Source organism: Chlamydotis macqueenii, chromosome 3, assembly GCF_036417535.1.
Source record: "Chlamydotis macqueenii isolate bChlMac1 chromosome 3, bChlMac1.mat, whole genome shotgun sequence".
NCBI lineage: Eukaryota > Metazoa > Chordata > Aves > Otidiformes > Otididae > Chlamydotis > Chlamydotis macqueenii.
In genome coordinates, this window is record NC_141558.1 from 112116227 (window position 1) to 112134193 (window position 17967).

The 17967-nt window shown below is 40.3% G+C and overlaps 1 protein-coding gene across 2 annotated transcripts; it reads left to right on the top strand.

The window, feature by feature from the left end:
• The first annotated feature begins 2940 nt into the window (after positions 1-2940).
• On the top strand, positions 2941-17689 carry C1D (C1D nuclear receptor corepressor). 2 transcript variants are annotated; one of them, XM_086744327.1, is made up of 5 exons: positions 2941-3054; positions 12039-12185; positions 13507-13573; positions 14063-14118; positions 16994-17689. In XM_086744327.1, exons 2-5 carry the CDS (start codon positions 12039-12041, stop codon positions 17168-17170), a joined length of 447 nt encoding a protein of 148 aa, XP_086600453.1. In that variant the 5' UTR covers positions 2941-3054; the 3' UTR covers positions 17171-17689. The 2 variants fall into 2 exon arrangements, with proteins under 2 accessions (XP_086600453.1, XP_086600452.1); XM_086744326.1 differs by lacking the exon at positions 2941-3054 and adding an exon at positions 4765-4914.
• The last annotated feature ends 278 nt before the right edge of the window (positions 17690-17967 follow it).

Below are 17967 nucleotides of genomic sequence, written 5' to 3' on the forward strand. Positions count from 1 at the left end.
AAAGAGCAACTAGTGTCAGAAGAAGCTGGACTTGCAGACAAAGCACATCTGTTGCTTTATTTTCTCCCTTAGGATGACTGCAGATGCCTATTACAACCACCTTTTGCTTTCAGTCTGATTTTAGCACCTGTATTTTTATCCATTAACCCCTTTGCTACAAGTAGCTTCTAGCATCCTTCTTTGTACTCACACCAGATTCACAGCAGAAGAATCTAGGCTGTTTTTTGATGTCTTCTTGTCTCCAGAAGCTTTTTTGGTGGCATTGTTTCTGGGAGCTGGAGTTGCCACAGCAGGTCTGTACATCAGGCTGTGGTGCTTTGCATGACCCAGGCTGTAAGCATGAAGTTTCCAGTGAGGTCAAGACCACAAGATTTGGCCTCCATGTCTGCTCCACAAGAACACTGACTCCGCAGGAGTCAATATATAGTATGTACAATGAATGAAATAAATCATAATAACGGAGTAATTATGTTAAAGATGCCTGTCACTTTGACTACTTTGGAGAAAATATTCAGGATTGTTTTCTGTTGTTTTGGGAACGATAGAGAAAAATCAATAATCATTCATAGGCCTTCAACTGAAATGGCTTCCATTAAGTACTGTACGGCAGTATAGCTTTTATTTGCTAGATTTCTTAATAGACATCCATATACAAAAATCACAATATATTTCCAGAGTGGTACCAGCATAAAACAAGTGAATTATACGAGCTGTACCTTAATCAGATTTTGGCTGGGATAAATGTAAATCTTTAACTCTTCACTCTCTGCTCTTGAAAACCAACCAAGCAACACAGCCATTTTAAGCAGAAAACAAATGCTTATATACCTGCCTAGTAACCCTCTGAGTGAACTGCCTCAAGAAATTCCAACACCTATAGCACTCAGTACGGGAACTCCAGTTAACTGAACAAAAGTATAACTCTGCAGTAGCCTGGAGCCAGCAGCAAATCTGTAACAAATGCAAACCACTAGAAGGAGACGGAGAGCTGCACTGCCTCATCGTGAACTACTCTGGAGTCCAACCTGCGCTGCGTTAACGCTATTCATGGTTGCAATCTTCCACAAACAGAGTTTGTTGATTCTCAACATCGATCAGCATGTGTTGCATTTTCCTTTGATCTTGTAATTGAAACAAAATATTTGGTTTAGGAAACAAGATTCTGGCAGAAGCTTCCTACTTAACGTTTGGTAAATCAATTCGTCTATCAATCAAGTTCCCTCTCTGCATTTCCCAACCGGTGACAGGTGAATGCTGAGGTAAGAATGAACCAAACACACGTCAAGTGTTCGGAGGTCCTTGTAGACACTTGGCACACTGGAAGTGCAAAGTATTATTTTATTTAAGAGTGCAGGTCTTGATAGTTCTCCAGATTGTTGCATTTCTGAATTTTATGGAAAAAAAAAATCTTCTAAATTGCCTTTTACCTACACTGTAAATCTTTAACCTCCCTAAATTCTGTAGCTGTACTAAAAAATGAACAAGGTAAAATAATTAAGATTGTGGGTTTTGAAAATAAGAAATGGCTATGAGAATTCAATGAAACATTGTATTATTACACTAAAATATTAGCAGACAGCAGAGACACCACTCCCTGTCCCAGTGGTTCCACTATTTTTCCCATATGTGTGTCCCACATATAACTGAAAGGCTCTTAAAGAATCCCTGTGTTTGCTGCTTCCATAAATACTCTGTTATAAAAATAAATGTGCATTGCTTTTGCAGCCATTTTTGGTTGAAACTGAAAACCTAAACCTCTAAACCTCCTGGAGGAAAAGGAGAGGACAAGATGTAAACAAGTAACTGCTCCATCTGAAGATCTTTAGATATGCTTCAAACCGAGGTCGAGAGAAAGACTCTCATTTGCAGTTCTTACTGATTTAATTAGATGTAAACCAACTTATTAAAAGGAAGCTCACTTTTGCAGTATTTTAAATAGCATTGAAGGCATAGAGAAGTGCACTGAAGCTAGGTAAGACCCCAAACTTCCCGCTCCCCCTACGAATCTTCAACTTCCCCCAGCCTTGTCCTCCTTCAGACTGGACCCGTTTTCCTCTAGAAACCCTGACGCTGAGTAAGTGAGCCAGCTCAGCACATTCCCTTCAGGCAATCAGCCACGTCTTAATCAGCCGCATGCACCCCTGTAGAGCTGAAACCGGGCCCCCTTCAACCGCCCCGAAGGATTCCAGCGATCCTCTCTCAACCCGCCCCGGAGAGGACAGGCTGCGGACTTGGGTTACACTAAGCTTCAGGCGAGATTCTGAACAGAAAGGACGAGAAAGTCGCCCTTGGTCAGAAGCGCCAATACTTTCGAGGCAGATCCTAATTTCTATTTTACTATCGATCAGAATGTGAACGCGCCAAACGCAGGTGTCATCTTTGGGAGCCACGGATGCCAGTCAGCAAGCTCTCGCGACGGAGAAATATTAAATCTACCGCATTTCGAACCCGGGCTTATTCGCTGGAATTCTGAGGAGAAACGCGGTGGAAATCACAACTAAGGGTGCTGTGAGACAGCAGTCCTCAGTGGAGGATGAGGTGAAGCTGCGCGGCCCCAGCCAGGAGCGGGCGCCCTTCCGCGGGATGTCTCCGTGTGAGCAAGGGACCTCCGGCACTAAGGGGCCGTTTCCCAAACCAGTCTGCGCCTCCCTTTTTTTTTTTTTTTTTTTTCCAGGAAGCAACTGCAAGTGTCCGGGAAACGTGCCGGCCGTTCACCTCTTCCACCTAAACTGCCTGCCTGCTGAACACGACCGTTTCCGCTCTAAAAGAGCAGCCCCGTTCTGTCACGGACGGAAACTGCCGTCATCACTGTGACGTCACCGATATCCCAGCTACGCGCGGCGAGCACCCACAGCACGGGGAGCGCCGCGTGAGCGTACCACCAGCGGCCACCGGCCCCCCCTCGCCCCGCTACCCACGGCGGTCACGAGCGCGCCAACCGCCGCCCCTCGCGTCCCGCGGCAGTGACGTCACCGCGGCGCGCCGGAGGAAGCCTCCAGCCCCTCGTCGCTCTCTCCCGCGCCCCACGCGTGGGGTTAGGCCGCCTGCGCGGAGGTAAGAGCTGCTTCTCTCGCCTCTGCTTTGTCACTCCGCGCGTGGGGCGGCGTAGGCGCGCCCCGCATCCCCGCGGCGGCCGTGCCCGCTTCCCCCCGCTGGGTTGGCCGGCCGGTGGGGCGGTGGGGGGCCCAGGCCAGGGGCAGTGGAGGTTTTTGGGTGGGGTGGGAGTTTTGTTCCCCACGCAGCCAGATCGCTCCGTGTGGGTTTAGGGTTTTTCAGAGGCGTTTGACGAGAGGGAAGCGGCGTGGTGGGGAGCCGGGGCCCGTGGTGGCCGTACGCGAGTGGGGTGCCTCGGCCACGCAGGTTTCCAGTCTGTTGAGGGGAGGTTGGTAGGATAGGCTGGTGTCCGGCCATGGCGGTGTAGTCCCGCGTGGGTTTTCCAGGGCACATCCAGCTCCTTTCGGAAATCTTGTGGCCGAATGCATTCGGGAAGTCGGCTCGGGTGCTAAAATCCCATTGTGCCGTGGCTCTGAAGGATCTGTGCGGTGTTCCGTCTTTCGTGACGAGGCGTTAGGAGATTTTGGTTATAAACTGCCGGGAAAGCCTCGGTTTGCACGGATACCTCCTTCGCCTGGTGTCCGTGTGATCAAGGCCCCCGCGCGTGGCCTGAGAGCTAAAGTAGGCTTCCAGAGGAGCCCCGAGTCGGTGTTGAAACAGTCCGAGTTGTTCCACTGTCACCGTCCCAAATGTGCGGATGCTCCTCGGTAACTTCCCAGAACCGAGGGTGAGACTGTGCTGCGGTACCGGCTGTGTCAGCGAGCACAAGTGCAGTGGAACGCGGGACTCGTTCACTTACCTGTGAGAAAGAGAATGTGGGCTGTGGGCTCCTCAGCTGGAGTCGTGCCTTGAGGATGGCTGTACCTAGGCAGGTTGTACCACAGGCAGTAAACAGTCAGGTTGCTACTAAAAGTCAGTAAAAGAGTGTTGCGACTGGAGGAGCCTTGAGAACTTGGTAGCTGTAGTAAGAAGAGCGTGGTTTCAAAGAGAAGATACAGTTTGCGTTTACAGGCCATGTACGTGCAAAATAGCTTGCCTGTCCAGGCCGTGGTTAAAAGAGTTCGGCAGCACTGTTTTTCCCTTGACAGAAGGGCGAATTATACTTAAAATTACTAAGCTCAAGTACTTTGTAATAAAGTAGATCTCTTTACTGTTCTCTCATGGTGCTGCAAAGGTGAGGATGTCCCCTTCCTTATGCACTGTCACAGTATTCTGACTGCAAGCTTAGTTGCTGCTAGCAACGTAGTAAGAGACTTTGACTTGCAAATTACACTTTAGGTTATACTCATTAAAAGGCCTATTTTTGAGACAAACAAAGCAGAAAGACTTGATTGTAAAATAAATCAAAATTGAAAGGTGACTGTCGTATTTCCTGGTGTTAAAAACATAAAAGAACATTTCCAATCTACAATGTTTGGATATTGCTAATCCTGTGGCAGTATGATCCTTGCTAAAGAAATCAGAAAGCACTTAGTACAAGGCTATGCCCCGGAACATAAGAAACTTAGAAGTGCTTGTTAGGATTCTTAGGCTTCCTATCAGACACGCAGAGCAGAAATCACACAAACCTTTCTGATAAATGCATTTCTCTTTGAAGTGGTTTAAGATATTTAGAATCAATTCTTCCTCTTCCTGCAGCTGGTCTGCTTTTCATATGAACTGCTGTAAAGATTGTTTGTTTGTTTTTAATGGCAGTGGTAGAAAATTGTAGGATGTATGTGGAATGAAATGGTGACCTGAGAAAAACATCAATTCCTTTAAATAAATAAATGGGGCACTGGAATGGCACTGGTCACAACAGCTCCAGATAGAAGCTGCAGAACCAGAGCTGGAAAAGACGCACAGAAAGAAGAAACAAAGGTGACTGAAGGGTGACAATGAGAGTAAAGCTTGATATTGTTAACTTTAGAGATGATGCCAAGGAACTGTAATAACAGATTATGAAAGCTGTCAGGTTGCAGACTTTATTACCTTTGTCTGAGCTCTCTTTGTTCGCTACAATTATGTGCTTTTCTCTGTTCTTCATGCAGGCTTGCTATGAGGCATTCTGCTGGGCCTCAGGGTACACTCCACATTTAGTTACCTCTTCACGCAGGCAGTGTTCTGCGTGCTGTTCTGTATAAGCTCCGCTCTTCTGTGCTGGGAAATTGCTGATTCCTCTTTCTAGGCTTTCTCTGTTCTCCTGGTTTTTAGTTCTCCCTTCCACGTCAAGCTGTGGTTACTGCCATTCCCTTTCTTCCTGTGCCAGGCCAGAGTGCATCTCAGTTCTCCATCCTATGATGTTTTATTTAATTTATTTGAATCCCTGTGAAAACTCCATGTCCCCAGATGAGTTTTCCCTATTACTTCCTCACTTCTGATTTTGCGCATCCCTTTTCTTTGCTGATAGTAGTTTTTGTCCGGTTATCAGCTCTTAAATTCTATTCAGGGGATAGGTAGAAAAGATTTTCCCTAATTTTCTCCTTCATCAATAAGATTCATGCTTAGAACACAGCATCCCATAGTTACTGTGTTATGTTCAACCAAAAAATGGGTAAATATTCTTCCAATAGTTGAACAGAGTCTTGTCAGCGCACTCAAATAATGAGGAGCCAGTAATAGATCGGGGTCGCTGTTCTAAGCAGTAGAGAAAGGTACTGCGTGAAATGTGAATACAGGAAACTGAATTCTAATAAAAGTAAGTAGTTTTTCATGTGTTGTGGAACCAGTGGCTAAATGAAACAAAGGAGCTTAGCAGTTTAAAAGGATTAAAAGACTCTTTGGCTTTAATTCTGAATATTCATGGTGCTGATACCAGTGGAAGGTGGCAGCAAATTTTAGAAGAGGTAGTAAACTCCATGGTTTAGAGCATACAGTAGCTAAAGACCAGAGGTAGGTTATTTCCCACTCACTGCAAATTTGGTGGGACAGAAGTATTCAGTATTGATTGCTGTCATGAACAAAAATCCACTAGAAAACAGAGATACTGAGTTTCATCCACATTGACAGTGCGTAAGCTGTTTTATGCAAGGAGACAGTATTTTCCTGTACAAGAAACTCTTGCTAGGTTCAGTGCAACCAGAAGTAAGGTTTAAAGACCAGTTTAGATGTAGAAATTTAGTATCACTTTAAAGCCACAGTCTTGAACTGAGCCGCGGTAGCATTTGTGAAAACCTTTCAGCAAGAAGTGTTCTGGACGTACCTAAAGAAAGCTGGCTTTATCATTGTGCTTAAAGACGGATGTCCTGACAGGTTGCAGCTGAACAAGAGCCAGGGTATGCTGGATTTGTTCAGGAGAGGAAATTACTATGTCATCAAAGGTGTGCAGTCTAGGACAGCTGATTACGCTGCACACTGAATACAGATGCTCTATGAATCATGCAGATCACGCTGAAGGTTTACATCAGAGCTGGTTTGTGTGCATATAGATGGGGCTGCAGTGAATATGGGTTGTTTAAGGCAAGTTGAGATACCTGTTTTCTCATGTGAGGTTGCCAATGGGCTGAAGTGTGAGCCTTAAAAATATAATTTTCTCCTTCAAAATTTTAATCTTAAGACAGATCAGAATAAACCTTACAAATCCTCTAGAGGCTAAAGAGACGTTATCTCAGTGGCATCAGCAAGACCCTGATGACTTTGAGCTGTTTTGTAGGATTCTCCCCTGCATCTTGAGATGCTGACTGGAGCCTAGCTTTGAAGGCAGGGCTAAAAATGCTTGCTTGGCTGTTACCCATTTGTAATATAGCGCAAATTGTGCGTTGAGTAAGTACCGTGGCTTGGATTGGGATATTTTTAAGGGGATCAAGGTAAGCCTGTTGGCACATATTTCATATTTCATGGAGGCTTAATTACTTTTGCAGTGGAAGTCTTTCTTGCAGACAAGATTGTGAGTTGGCATTGCAAGAGCACTCTGACTAATTGTACTAGATGTGCTCTCCAGCTGCCCCAAGCTGGCTTGGAAGGCGTCAGTAAGTAGCAAAACAGATCTGTGGATACAGCGATGACTAGTGGGCAACTAATTATTTACTTTGCAGCAATAATGCTGAGGAGTGTCTGTCACAGATTAGAGCCAACAGATTAGAGCTTTGCAAACGTGGAATAAAGTGGATTTCTCTACCCAAAATAGGCTTGTGATCAAAGAACTTAGCCATGATGTCTGGTAGCTTTAAATTTAAGATGCTTGTTGCTTTGCTGTCCTATAGCCACAGCAGTGAACCGCAGTGTTAGAGCAGAAGGAACATCTCCGCTGCGCTTGCACATCAGCTACATTTGCTGCAGGTTGTGTGTCAGAACTCACAAGAGGGAGGACAGTGTCCGTTTTTAAGAGCTGACAGAGATGGTTTGTTGTCTTGATGTTGAATTTGAGAGTGTTTTTATATGCCCTGACCAACAGATTTTGGGTTTATCTTGGTTTTCTCTATATAATCTGTAAATATTCATGAAAAGAAGGAAAGTCTAATCTGATTTTTGTTAGATGAATAATCTGAGAAAAGATCTGAACTCACTCAGTATGAAGACAAGGCCTTCTGGTGCTTAAGAAGTAGGTAAGAATTAACATGAAGTGCAAGTGAGTTGCAAAATTAAGCAGAATGAAGGATGCTAAATGACTTTTGTCTTCTGTTTGTATTTCACAAAGTATTTCAAATACACCATTTTTTATCCTGAACTTACAGTTTTAATTCCAGTTGAAAATCATGTGTGCGACACTAACACTGAGCATTTTTTAATTCTGTCTTTTGGGGTTTCCTATTGCCGTGGTGACGCATGTATGTAGCTTCCATTACTTTCAGCACGCATCTTCAGCAAAATCTCTCATAGAAGTAGCCAGGGCCTAATTAGTGTTTATATCTTTCAGTACGACAGATACAGTTTTGCTCTGGGGGTGGGCAGGAAGGGAGGTTTGGTTTTGCCTTTTAAGCCAGGTGGCAATTACTTTCTAAGGCTTGTGTTAAAGGACCAGATATATTCAAAGGTTATTCATCAAAGGCATCTGCAAATTGTCTGCAGTTTCCTTTTTTCCTTTTCTTACCTTTGTATGCCAGTCATGGGTGTGCTTTTCTTGAAAGGAGTCTGTAGAGTTCTTCTCTTAATTCTCCTGAAAGACAAATGTGAGGATGGGGGATTTTGCTAGTTGTATCGTGGACAAACATCTGTGTTTTGTTTTTATTTAAACTTCCTTAATACAGAATTTAACTCAGTTGGATCTTGGATCAATAGGCACATTAGCAGTACAGCAAACTGCTTCTGATTGCCACCTGTTCAGTCTTTTTTTATGGTCTGCAGAAGGTGACATATTTTCTCTTGCTTTCTCCTTTTCGTATTTGTGTCTTTTCTGTGGTTCATAATGTCTGGTATTTCCCTCCCTTCCCTTTTTGCAGGTTGAGTGTGTTACTTGCTCTGGTTTATACTGTGTTGACTGGAGAGAAAAAAAGGTGTTCCTTGTTTTCTGTACATTTCTATAAACTTCTGCTTAGAAGTTTATATAAATGTAGCCATGTTGCTGAATAAATGTGAATTACCACCTGTGGAAACGCATAAGACAATTTTTGATCAGACTTAAATGCAATGAATAAGTATTTGCATGAAAATGGTTTACTTTTGTGATTTAAAGTCCTTTTCTTCCTCAAATATATTTTTTCTTTTATGCTGTTTTCCAAAAAAACTACACAGCAGTTTCTGAGCTTGACGTTAAAAGGGAAAGTTGCTTCTGGTAGATTGATGTTACGAAGTCATACCACATTTGTCATTGCTGTTTGTTTACCCCCATGTCCTTAATCGAAGTAGGCCTCTTCTCTTCTCTTTTATGTTTATGGCTTATGAACTTTCCTTTGCATTCTCAAAATTAAAGATCTTATAAAGTATTGTCATCATGCCCACAACCAGAGATTATGTATTCTGCATCATAAGTGTTATTACTTGATAATGAAAATGCCGTCTTACCCTTATTTCCCTTAGACTTCCCCCTTATTCACATGCTTACACAGCAAGTATTTTCATTACTTCTCTTATATGAATATTTGTACTATCCTTATTTTTTTTAAGCAGAATGTCTGTGCCAAATAAAATTTGGTTGAAAGTCAGCAAATCCAACAGAGAAAACTTGTGTTGTAATCATCAACTTCAGGAACTGATTTAATTTTCTACTTGTTCAAAATATATAGAGAAAAACTTGTGAAACTCGAGGAACATCTTGTTTGTGGTTTAATAACTGAAACATAACTACTGAGGGCAGTATAGGCTTTAGGTATTTTTAGAGAGTCACTCATGTTGTCTTATTTCCCTCCATCCTTCGCTTTGTCGTTCCGCAGGTGTGACTGTGCAGTCTGCGTGTTGATTTTGGCAGAAATAATTTTGTGGAGTTTCCGGTGTACATGTTTTTTTAATGTGGTGTAGGTTTGTTCTTGCTGATTTAATGTTATCAAAACTATCTTAGGCTGTTGACTGCTGCCTTCTTGTTATGTGCCAACACTGTAACATATCCTCTTAGAGATTAGTAATGCTGAAACAACAGTCTAAGGGAAAGAGAGAGGTCCCTGCGCAGCAGGAGTAGGAACTTGCTAGTTCCTGTTGAAATGAACAGAAAATACAAGTTCAACAAATTCTTCCCCCTCCCAGGGCAGAAGGAGCGGACTTATCAATGAAGGGTACTGTACATGGGCTAATGTGCAGCCTTGTTCCATTGAAGGCTAATGCTTTTTTCTCCCCGTTTACTTGACAGTGTAAAGTAAATACTTTGTGATCTGAGGGCAAACTTAATTCTTTCTGGTTCATGAGACAGCAATCATAGAAAAATACATTTTGTACTGTGTCTGTTATTTTTCCTTCTATCTTCCTATTCTTTCTCTGTATCATTGTTTAGGTGTAGCTTGGGCTATTGGAAAGAATGTCATATATGTTCTAGTGACAGTTTATCCTTGCAACTGCTGTAAAATAGCTCGAGTTAATTTTGATTGGTAACACGCTCCTGCTACAGGAGTTTGGTGGTGGGGTGTTTTTCCCTGCAGTTGCTGGTGCTGGATGCCCTGATAGAGAGCAAAATTGGAATTTATTGGTATGTTCATGCATGTCCATCAAACTAAGACCATAGTAGATTAAGTATTGTAGTGATGGTAAGCTCTGTAGATGGTTGTTGGATTGGATTACAGCTCTCTCCCTGTATGTGTAAGTACAGTAAACGTGTATTGACAGACACCACCTAACCAGGCTTAACTGTATTAACAGCTGGAAAAAAATCTAGTTTCCTCTCTAGGTTTGAGTGTTTTTTCATGCTGTATTATATGTCTAAAAATTAACAACAAACACTGTTTCTGGACTCTTCTAATCAACCTAAGAAGTGTGGTTTTAATGCAGGTGGCCAGGACAGAAGGGAAACACAAACAATACTATTGTAAATGGCAGAAATAATTGTATTAGTGTCTTGCCTTTCTGTGGGCAGCATCTTGTAGGTCCAGCTCAGCTTTCCTGCTTAGGTCTGCTGCGGCTGACTGAAACAGTATTTACATGTGTGAGTTACATGCTGGGGCAGAGAGGGGACCTTCATGGTGAGCATTATGATTTTGTACTCTTATCTGAAAAACAGCTCTGACCAGGACGAAAAGACATGCAGCTGAGTAGGATTATAATTCTAAACTGTGCAAACAACAGCAGTGACACTGGGCTTGTTAACTGGCTGATCATATTTCTGGAATCACGCTGGTGTAGTTAAAACTGGAGTTGCAGACAAGCTTGAGTAGCTCCACACTGTTTTTCCTCCCAATCCTCTTCCTGTTTGACCTCCAGGAGACAATATAAATCAAAAGAAACCTCTCTCACACATACCACGCTCTTGGCAGGAAAAGGGTAAGATCAAATCTTTCCCTAAAACAAACTCCAGTGATGTGACAGCTGTTTGCTGTTTCCTTGCTATTTGCCGTGGCTATGTGGCTTGGTGTTCATAGATGAGATTTTCAAAGTGCAGTTTCTCCACTTATTTTCCTGCCCTCTGTACTCAGAGGCTGAGTAGTGGGATTATCACACTGACCCTAAGTAGGAAGGTCCAGGTGCTCCCACTGTTCATGATGCAGCTCACCACATGGGCAAGAAAATTACCTATTTCTTCTCTTCTTTCCTTGAACGTTCACAAAATTGTTGCTCAATCAGTAGAAGTTGTAGAAAATAACATAGCTTTAAGTAACATTAACTTCCCAAGATAATATGTGATTTATGATTTGAGAGGAATTAAAGATAGTAATTGTAAGCCAGCAGCCAGATGGCTTGGCAGTAGCCGTGCCATGTTATCGTGAATCCTGGGATCAAAAAAGAAGTGCTTTGGGATTTCTCACATCTTTGCTTATCTCACAGTTGCTGTGCATAGATGTGTCTGTAAGATTTCCAGAGTATTCTAAAATCCCCAAATCAACTCAGCTTTGTTACTGTTAGAGTTACATCGCAGATGATAATACCTCACAGAGAATTCAGAGATCTGGATACAGGGTCACAAGAATTTCTTGGACCAACTCCTGAATTTAGCATTGGAATATGTAACTGACCCTGACACAACTGGTCCTGCATAACCACTTTAAAGCTGAAGTAATGTCTGTTCCCAAGACACGCTGAAGACATATCCCTTTTTTTTTTTTTTTTTTTTTTTTAGTGTGTTGCTTGGTGTAGCTCTTTATATACTGTGATTTATTGAGCACTTCTTCTTTCAAACAAGCAAATAATTTCTTTTTATCACAGACCATAACAGCTAAATACTGGTTTGGGACTGTTACAAGAATAGGTACTACTACAGTCATGTCATTTGTAATGCTCCTTCATGACGTTTTGCACAGCAGTTAGGAGATATCTCTGAAATTACAGGACCTTTTACTGTGTCACTATTGACATTACCTGCTAGAACTCTTCAGAAGTAGTCTTATAATATTTACTGAATGAATCCTAATGCTTTGTATTGTAAATTAACAGTCTTTTGACTCTGTAGGGACTTAATGAAAAGGATTATTAGTTTTGTTTCCTCTTTCCAGATGGAAATGTCAGATGATGATATTAATACAGAAGAATACCCCACTGAAATTCATGATTATCTTGCAGCATTTGAAAAATCTCTTGGTTCTGTAGATGAGATGCTGAAGACAATGATGTCAGTTTCCAGGAGTGAGCTTCTCCAAAAGGTAAATAATATTCCTTTTGACAACCTTTTTGTTATTAATACAAGAATACCTGGGAACCTGAACTGAAATAAAAGGGTCTGTTAGGCTAGCCACTGCACAGAGGAATAACAAATATGATACCGAATATTTGAAAATCTGACATTTCTAAGATATTCAGACAGTCTTACAAACTAAACAATGAAACAGATGCTCCTCCAAGCTGAAAAGTGATGATCCTATCAGTGAGTCATTTAGGTAGAGGACATTCTAGCTTACTCCTGACCTTCCTTAAAGTGCATGCTGAGTGCTCTTTCATAACGGAGAGATCATTCATGTTTTTGTCTGAGACCTTTTCACAACAAACTTAATGGAACTTGGTATACCTGGAAGGATCTAAAGGTGAATTGCCAGCTGTGAGAACTGATCTGATTCTAGAAGTCTGGACTTGCAGAACCTGGTGCTTGAAAAACTGAGCTGTCTCCTCTAGCTATGTTGTGAGCACAAGTCCATAAAATGTGGGTTTTTTCAGGGCATAAAGACAGAGCAAGGTACTGCCTGAAGACATCATACAAACCTTTCTATCTTTTTTAAAACCTAACATGTACTTTATTTCTTTAGGACAAGAAAGAGCCAGCAGAAGGGAACTTCTTTATCCTCTGAGGATTTCTAACACAAATACATTATGAAGAAAAGTCTTGACAACACTGATCTTTTGACAGTATCCATGTTAGAACTAGTGAGCTGTACAGTGATGTTATCAGAGTTTCTGGAAATCCTGTAGCACTAAAATAATAAATTGACTTTGACAGGGAAAAAAAACCCCTTTATTCTTCCTTTGCTTTACAGCCCTAAGTATTCCAGCATGTGTTGAATACACAGTCTACCATGTCTAGTGTTAATGGCCCTTGATTGTATGTAGCATACTATATTCACATTTGAGTTTCTGCAATCTTAAGACTTTTTTTTCCCCTTCCATTGATAGCAACAACTATTTTGAATTCAGTTTCTGTGGAAAAATAGGGAATTATTTCTGACTATGGGGACAGCAGTCTAAGAGCTATGTGTCAAGAGATTTTTGTGCTTTTGGCTCTATGGGACTGTGGCGTTTAACATCAGACTGGGAAAATGACGTGAATACTTGCAGAGGAGAGAATGGTTCTGTGATGGCATGGAAATAAATAGGCATAGACATGATCTCAGTGAACTTGTGGTGCAAAAATGTGTTCATTCAGTGTGTATTTTTTAATAATACATTTACAATTATGAAATTTGCATATTAGTAAAATCTGTGCACATCTTGCTTAAAAATGTGCAAACGTGGTGGTTTTTTTTTTCATTCTAGTTAGAGCCTCTTGAGCAAGCAAAGCTGGATTTGGTTTCGGTGTACACATTAAATTCAATGTTCTGGGGTAAGTATGTGGTAGGAGGAAAAGGTAGCATTTATGATTGCCATTTGAACACCCTCTATACAGTTGCAAACATTAAATAATCATATTTCATAGCCAAATAATTAGAAACCTGTAATTACCCAAATTACCCAATAGGACCCAAATTACTGCTATCCATAGGGTAAATGATGCTGAAACTCCAAATAAAAAATTGGTAATTAAAAAAGCTGACTTTTTACATGCATGAGGATGTTTTTTTTCTGTTTTTCCCTGGCAACCTTTTCTGTCCTTTTAAGGACAGAAAGTTTAACCATGTTAGATTTTTTTTTTTTTTTAAGCTGCAGTATTTGATGATAATAGCTTGTCAGATACTTAACAATACGGTTAACTCCAGTTCTTATTCATGGTTTTATGTGGAAATGACAGTTTTCCTGTGTGACCGATTGATTGGGTCCTCAGTCATCACAGCCTTTCATTTAAAAAAAAACATGGTTTGTTTTTTTCTTACAGTATACTTGGCTACACAGGGAATCAATCCAAAGGAACATCCAGTGAAACAAGAACTGGTAAGATTCTTACACTGCATATACTGCAATATTTTACTTGCCCAGGAAAGTAACTCATATAGAAGTAAAATGATGTTTATATCTATGTTTAAAACTGCTATGTTGCCATAATAGCACACATATGCTACGTGGTGTTATATACCGTTCATATGCCCTGCTGGGCTCTCCAAATTAAGGAAGTAATATTTTTAGTCCCTAACAGTACTGTTTAAAGCAAAGCTGTAGAGTCTGCTGAAATTATAAAAGAACAAGATGATGAATGGTGTCATCTTTTCTTTTCTCCACCTTTGTTTGAGAATTGGATTCTGAACAGAGCAGCTTTTCACTTGTATCTGTTAAATGAAAAAATGTTACATGTCTGATAATAATTTATAACTTCCAGTATGACATTTTTTTCTTATAAATACTTGGAATCATGTTAATCTCTGAGGCTGCCTTTTCTTACTTTTGTATGACTCTAAAAGTGTAGTGTGGTTGATTTACTAGTGAAGACGGGAAAGAGCCCCCCTCCCCCTTCCAAGTCCTCCATTAATTCATTTTCTCAGCAGTAAAGAATCCAGTTCAGCAACAAAGCTAAAAGCTTTTTTGGCACCACTTGCATGTGTATTGTCCAGTAATTCTGCATTAGCGACATATTTACAACCTATAATAAATCTTTTAGGTTTGTCTTTATATTCCATTTAGATGCATGACTACAGTATAGAAGGCCGGCTATCTTGAAAATTCTGCTGACTTAAAAAATCAAATCATTTAAGCTAAAGAAAAAATAGAAATCAAAACTTACAGCTACCTGGTTTAATTCCTATATAAATGAAAATATTAAATGTGGGCAACTGTAAAATACTTAGCTTAAATGTAATCCTTACATAACCAGTGGAACGGAAGATAGGACTGAAAAATGTGGAAAGCTAGCCTGAATAACAAGAATACTTCTATTTTTAATTTTGTGAGGTTTTCGGTAGTCTAGACTCTATCATATTAAAAAATGGAGCAGTTAATATTTCATGGGCTTCCAGACAGTTTATTTTTCCTCTTATATTATAGTCTCAGAATATTGTGTTAATTTAGCGATACTAAAAAATAAATTTTATCTCCTCTGCTGTGGATATTTTATGCTGGTATTTTACTTAACAATCACCAGTCATTTTAACTGAAGAATGGGTGAATTATCCAGTTCTCTTTCCCTTTTACAAGTATCAAGGTGAATGAATGTACATTCCTTCCTTCCAAGAGCATTGTGATGTTCTTATTCATGTGGAAAGGGAATAGAAAAAGACTTGGTCTGATTGTTTTGTTTTTAGAATTGCTCTCCGTCTGTACATACAAGGAATACACTGAGATTCAAACTGTATTAATAAAACTCAGACTGAAGCTATCCGAGTTCATTTATTTTGTCACGTTGACATTTGTCAGCTCCTTTTTCCCATGTTACATGTAGGTTTGCCATCTGTTCTCATTAGCCATCTCAGTCACCAAAGAAATATTACAGTCTATCATGAATTCAGACCCTGTAAAGCTCTCCTCGTTAAAGCTGTGTTTTTGATATGGAAAGAGCAGCCAACTTTTTGACACGTCAGTTGCTTATAATGGTTGCTGAAGAACTGACAATCAGTTCTGTAGTGTAGGTCTCTTAACTTTTGTTCCAGATTCAAAAAGCTGACAATGTGTGTCTGAGAAATGTCTGCTTTATGTAATATCAATATTTATTTAGTTAGCAGTATCCATAAATGCTCTGTTAATCCACACTTATTATTTGCTTATGAGGTAGAGCAATATATATATATATATGTATATATATGTTTCTGTTGTTTGTATTACAGTAACACCTAAAGGCCCTAGAGTTGCAGGCCATATTAGGCTAAATATGTAGACATGAAATCTATCAACCAAGCTTTCATGTGTTTTACAGAATTATTGTAAGTATCCTCTCTAGTCAGTGAAGAGAAGCAGACACTTAACAGAGAATAATTCCCATTTTAGAGGGGTTTAGTTACACTCTCAAAGTAACTTTCTTTATTGATTGCATAGTAGATGAGGATGAGTAGGGGCATAAATGAGATTGTTCAGCTGGGATGGTACACTTAGGTGGGGCTGAATCCAAGCCATGCTTTATTCAAAAAAAGCTCTAGACACCAAATGACTATGGAAGGCTAAGATGGCAAGAAAGTATCCCCTTGCTTTACGGAATGGCAGTGGAAGCAGACTTTTTTTGTTATTTATGATCATAAAGGGAACTTCTGGTACAGCTAGAAATTCATCAGACTGCCTTAAACAGGTTCATTGGTAAGCCCCCTTGTCTGTTTCAGGATCTTAACCATAAGACTTCTGTGTAGTTGCATGTGTAGGGCTTGTAACTTCTTTGATTTTGTGTAAGATGCTTTTTGGCTTTGCTTGGACATCCTGAATTTTCTTTTTCTTTTTTTTTTTTTTTTTTGAGACAGTAGTCAGTATAATTAATCTGTAAATATGTCAAATATCTAAATATTATTTTGCCATCTTTATGTAACCCAAACTCCAAACTGAGTTCAGCATTTTGTTTTCTAACTTTGCTTGCAAGAACAATTCGCATCTCACTGTAAATTAGATGCAGAATCTTCAACTCTGTAGGACTTTATGTTCCTATGATGGTGGATGTCATGCAAATACTAGTGTGGCAGGTCCCTGTGATGGAAAAATTTGCTAAAGGGGAAGCCTCAAGTTTGCAAAGAGCCTGATATATATGTATTTAAATGATGCTATTTTTCTAGGTATTATAGTTATAGAAATGTACAGTGTGGAGAGCTTCTACTCATTGATTTTATTTTAGCAGCAATCTTGGGAGAATGGTGTGAAACATACTTTTCCTTTTCTTTTCTTTTTTTTTTTTTTTTCCTAGGAGAGAATAAGAACATATATGAACAAGGTGAAAGAAATAGCAGACAAGAAAAAGGCATCCAAACTTGATAAAGGAGCTGCTTCTAGATTTGTAAGAAATGCACTCTGGGAACCAAACGCCGAGAATGAACATACCTCGAAAACTCCTGCAAAAGGAAAAAAGAGAAAGATGGACTAAATTTTTGTAACTCCTTATTTAAATTAGGGAAACCTAGAACTTATTTCAAAATGTGTTCTGCAAACTGTATGCATCTTGCAGAGGTGCTGTATAGCAACATCTTGATTAAGTTATACTTAAAATTTTTACAGGATTGTATTTTGTCCAGAACACTTGTCACTGAGGTGATTGCATTAGCTGTGTATCTGAAAGTGCCATGTGATGCGACAGAAGTAACGTTTCATTATTCAGATGATAATGACCTGACATAACGCTTGCTAGTAATAGATACTAGTGATGTTTTGCTCATGATGCCTAGGAATTCCAATTTTTTTTACTGATGAATTAGTGACACTTTTTTATATGGCCTTAATCTCCTGAATATTAAAAAAAAAAGTCTCAAACGATGCTATCCAGTCTGTGGTGTTTATGCAAGAGCTATGTTTACTTTCTCATTACATCATTGTGTAAAATGCTGTATTTGTAGAGTTCTGTACGGTTTATTCTCTGTGTTAAACTGTTTCATTTTCAGCTTCTGAACTTGGACGTATGCCATCTTCCCTTACTTCTGTTGCCTCTGAGAAATCCGTGCTTCAAGGGCCACAAACAAAACAGCCTGGATTCCATTCTAAGCCACTGTGTCTAGTCAATGGAAAAAAGATATCCCCAAAGAGCAATCTGTAGGGCCTAAAAAAGGAGCAGGCTGGGGACAGCACATGCAGGAACTTGATTGGAATTTTGGCTGCTGCGCTCATCTCTTGCTGCTGACACTCAGATAGGGAAATGTTGTCTGCAGTGGTGGTAGGAGTGTGGTCATC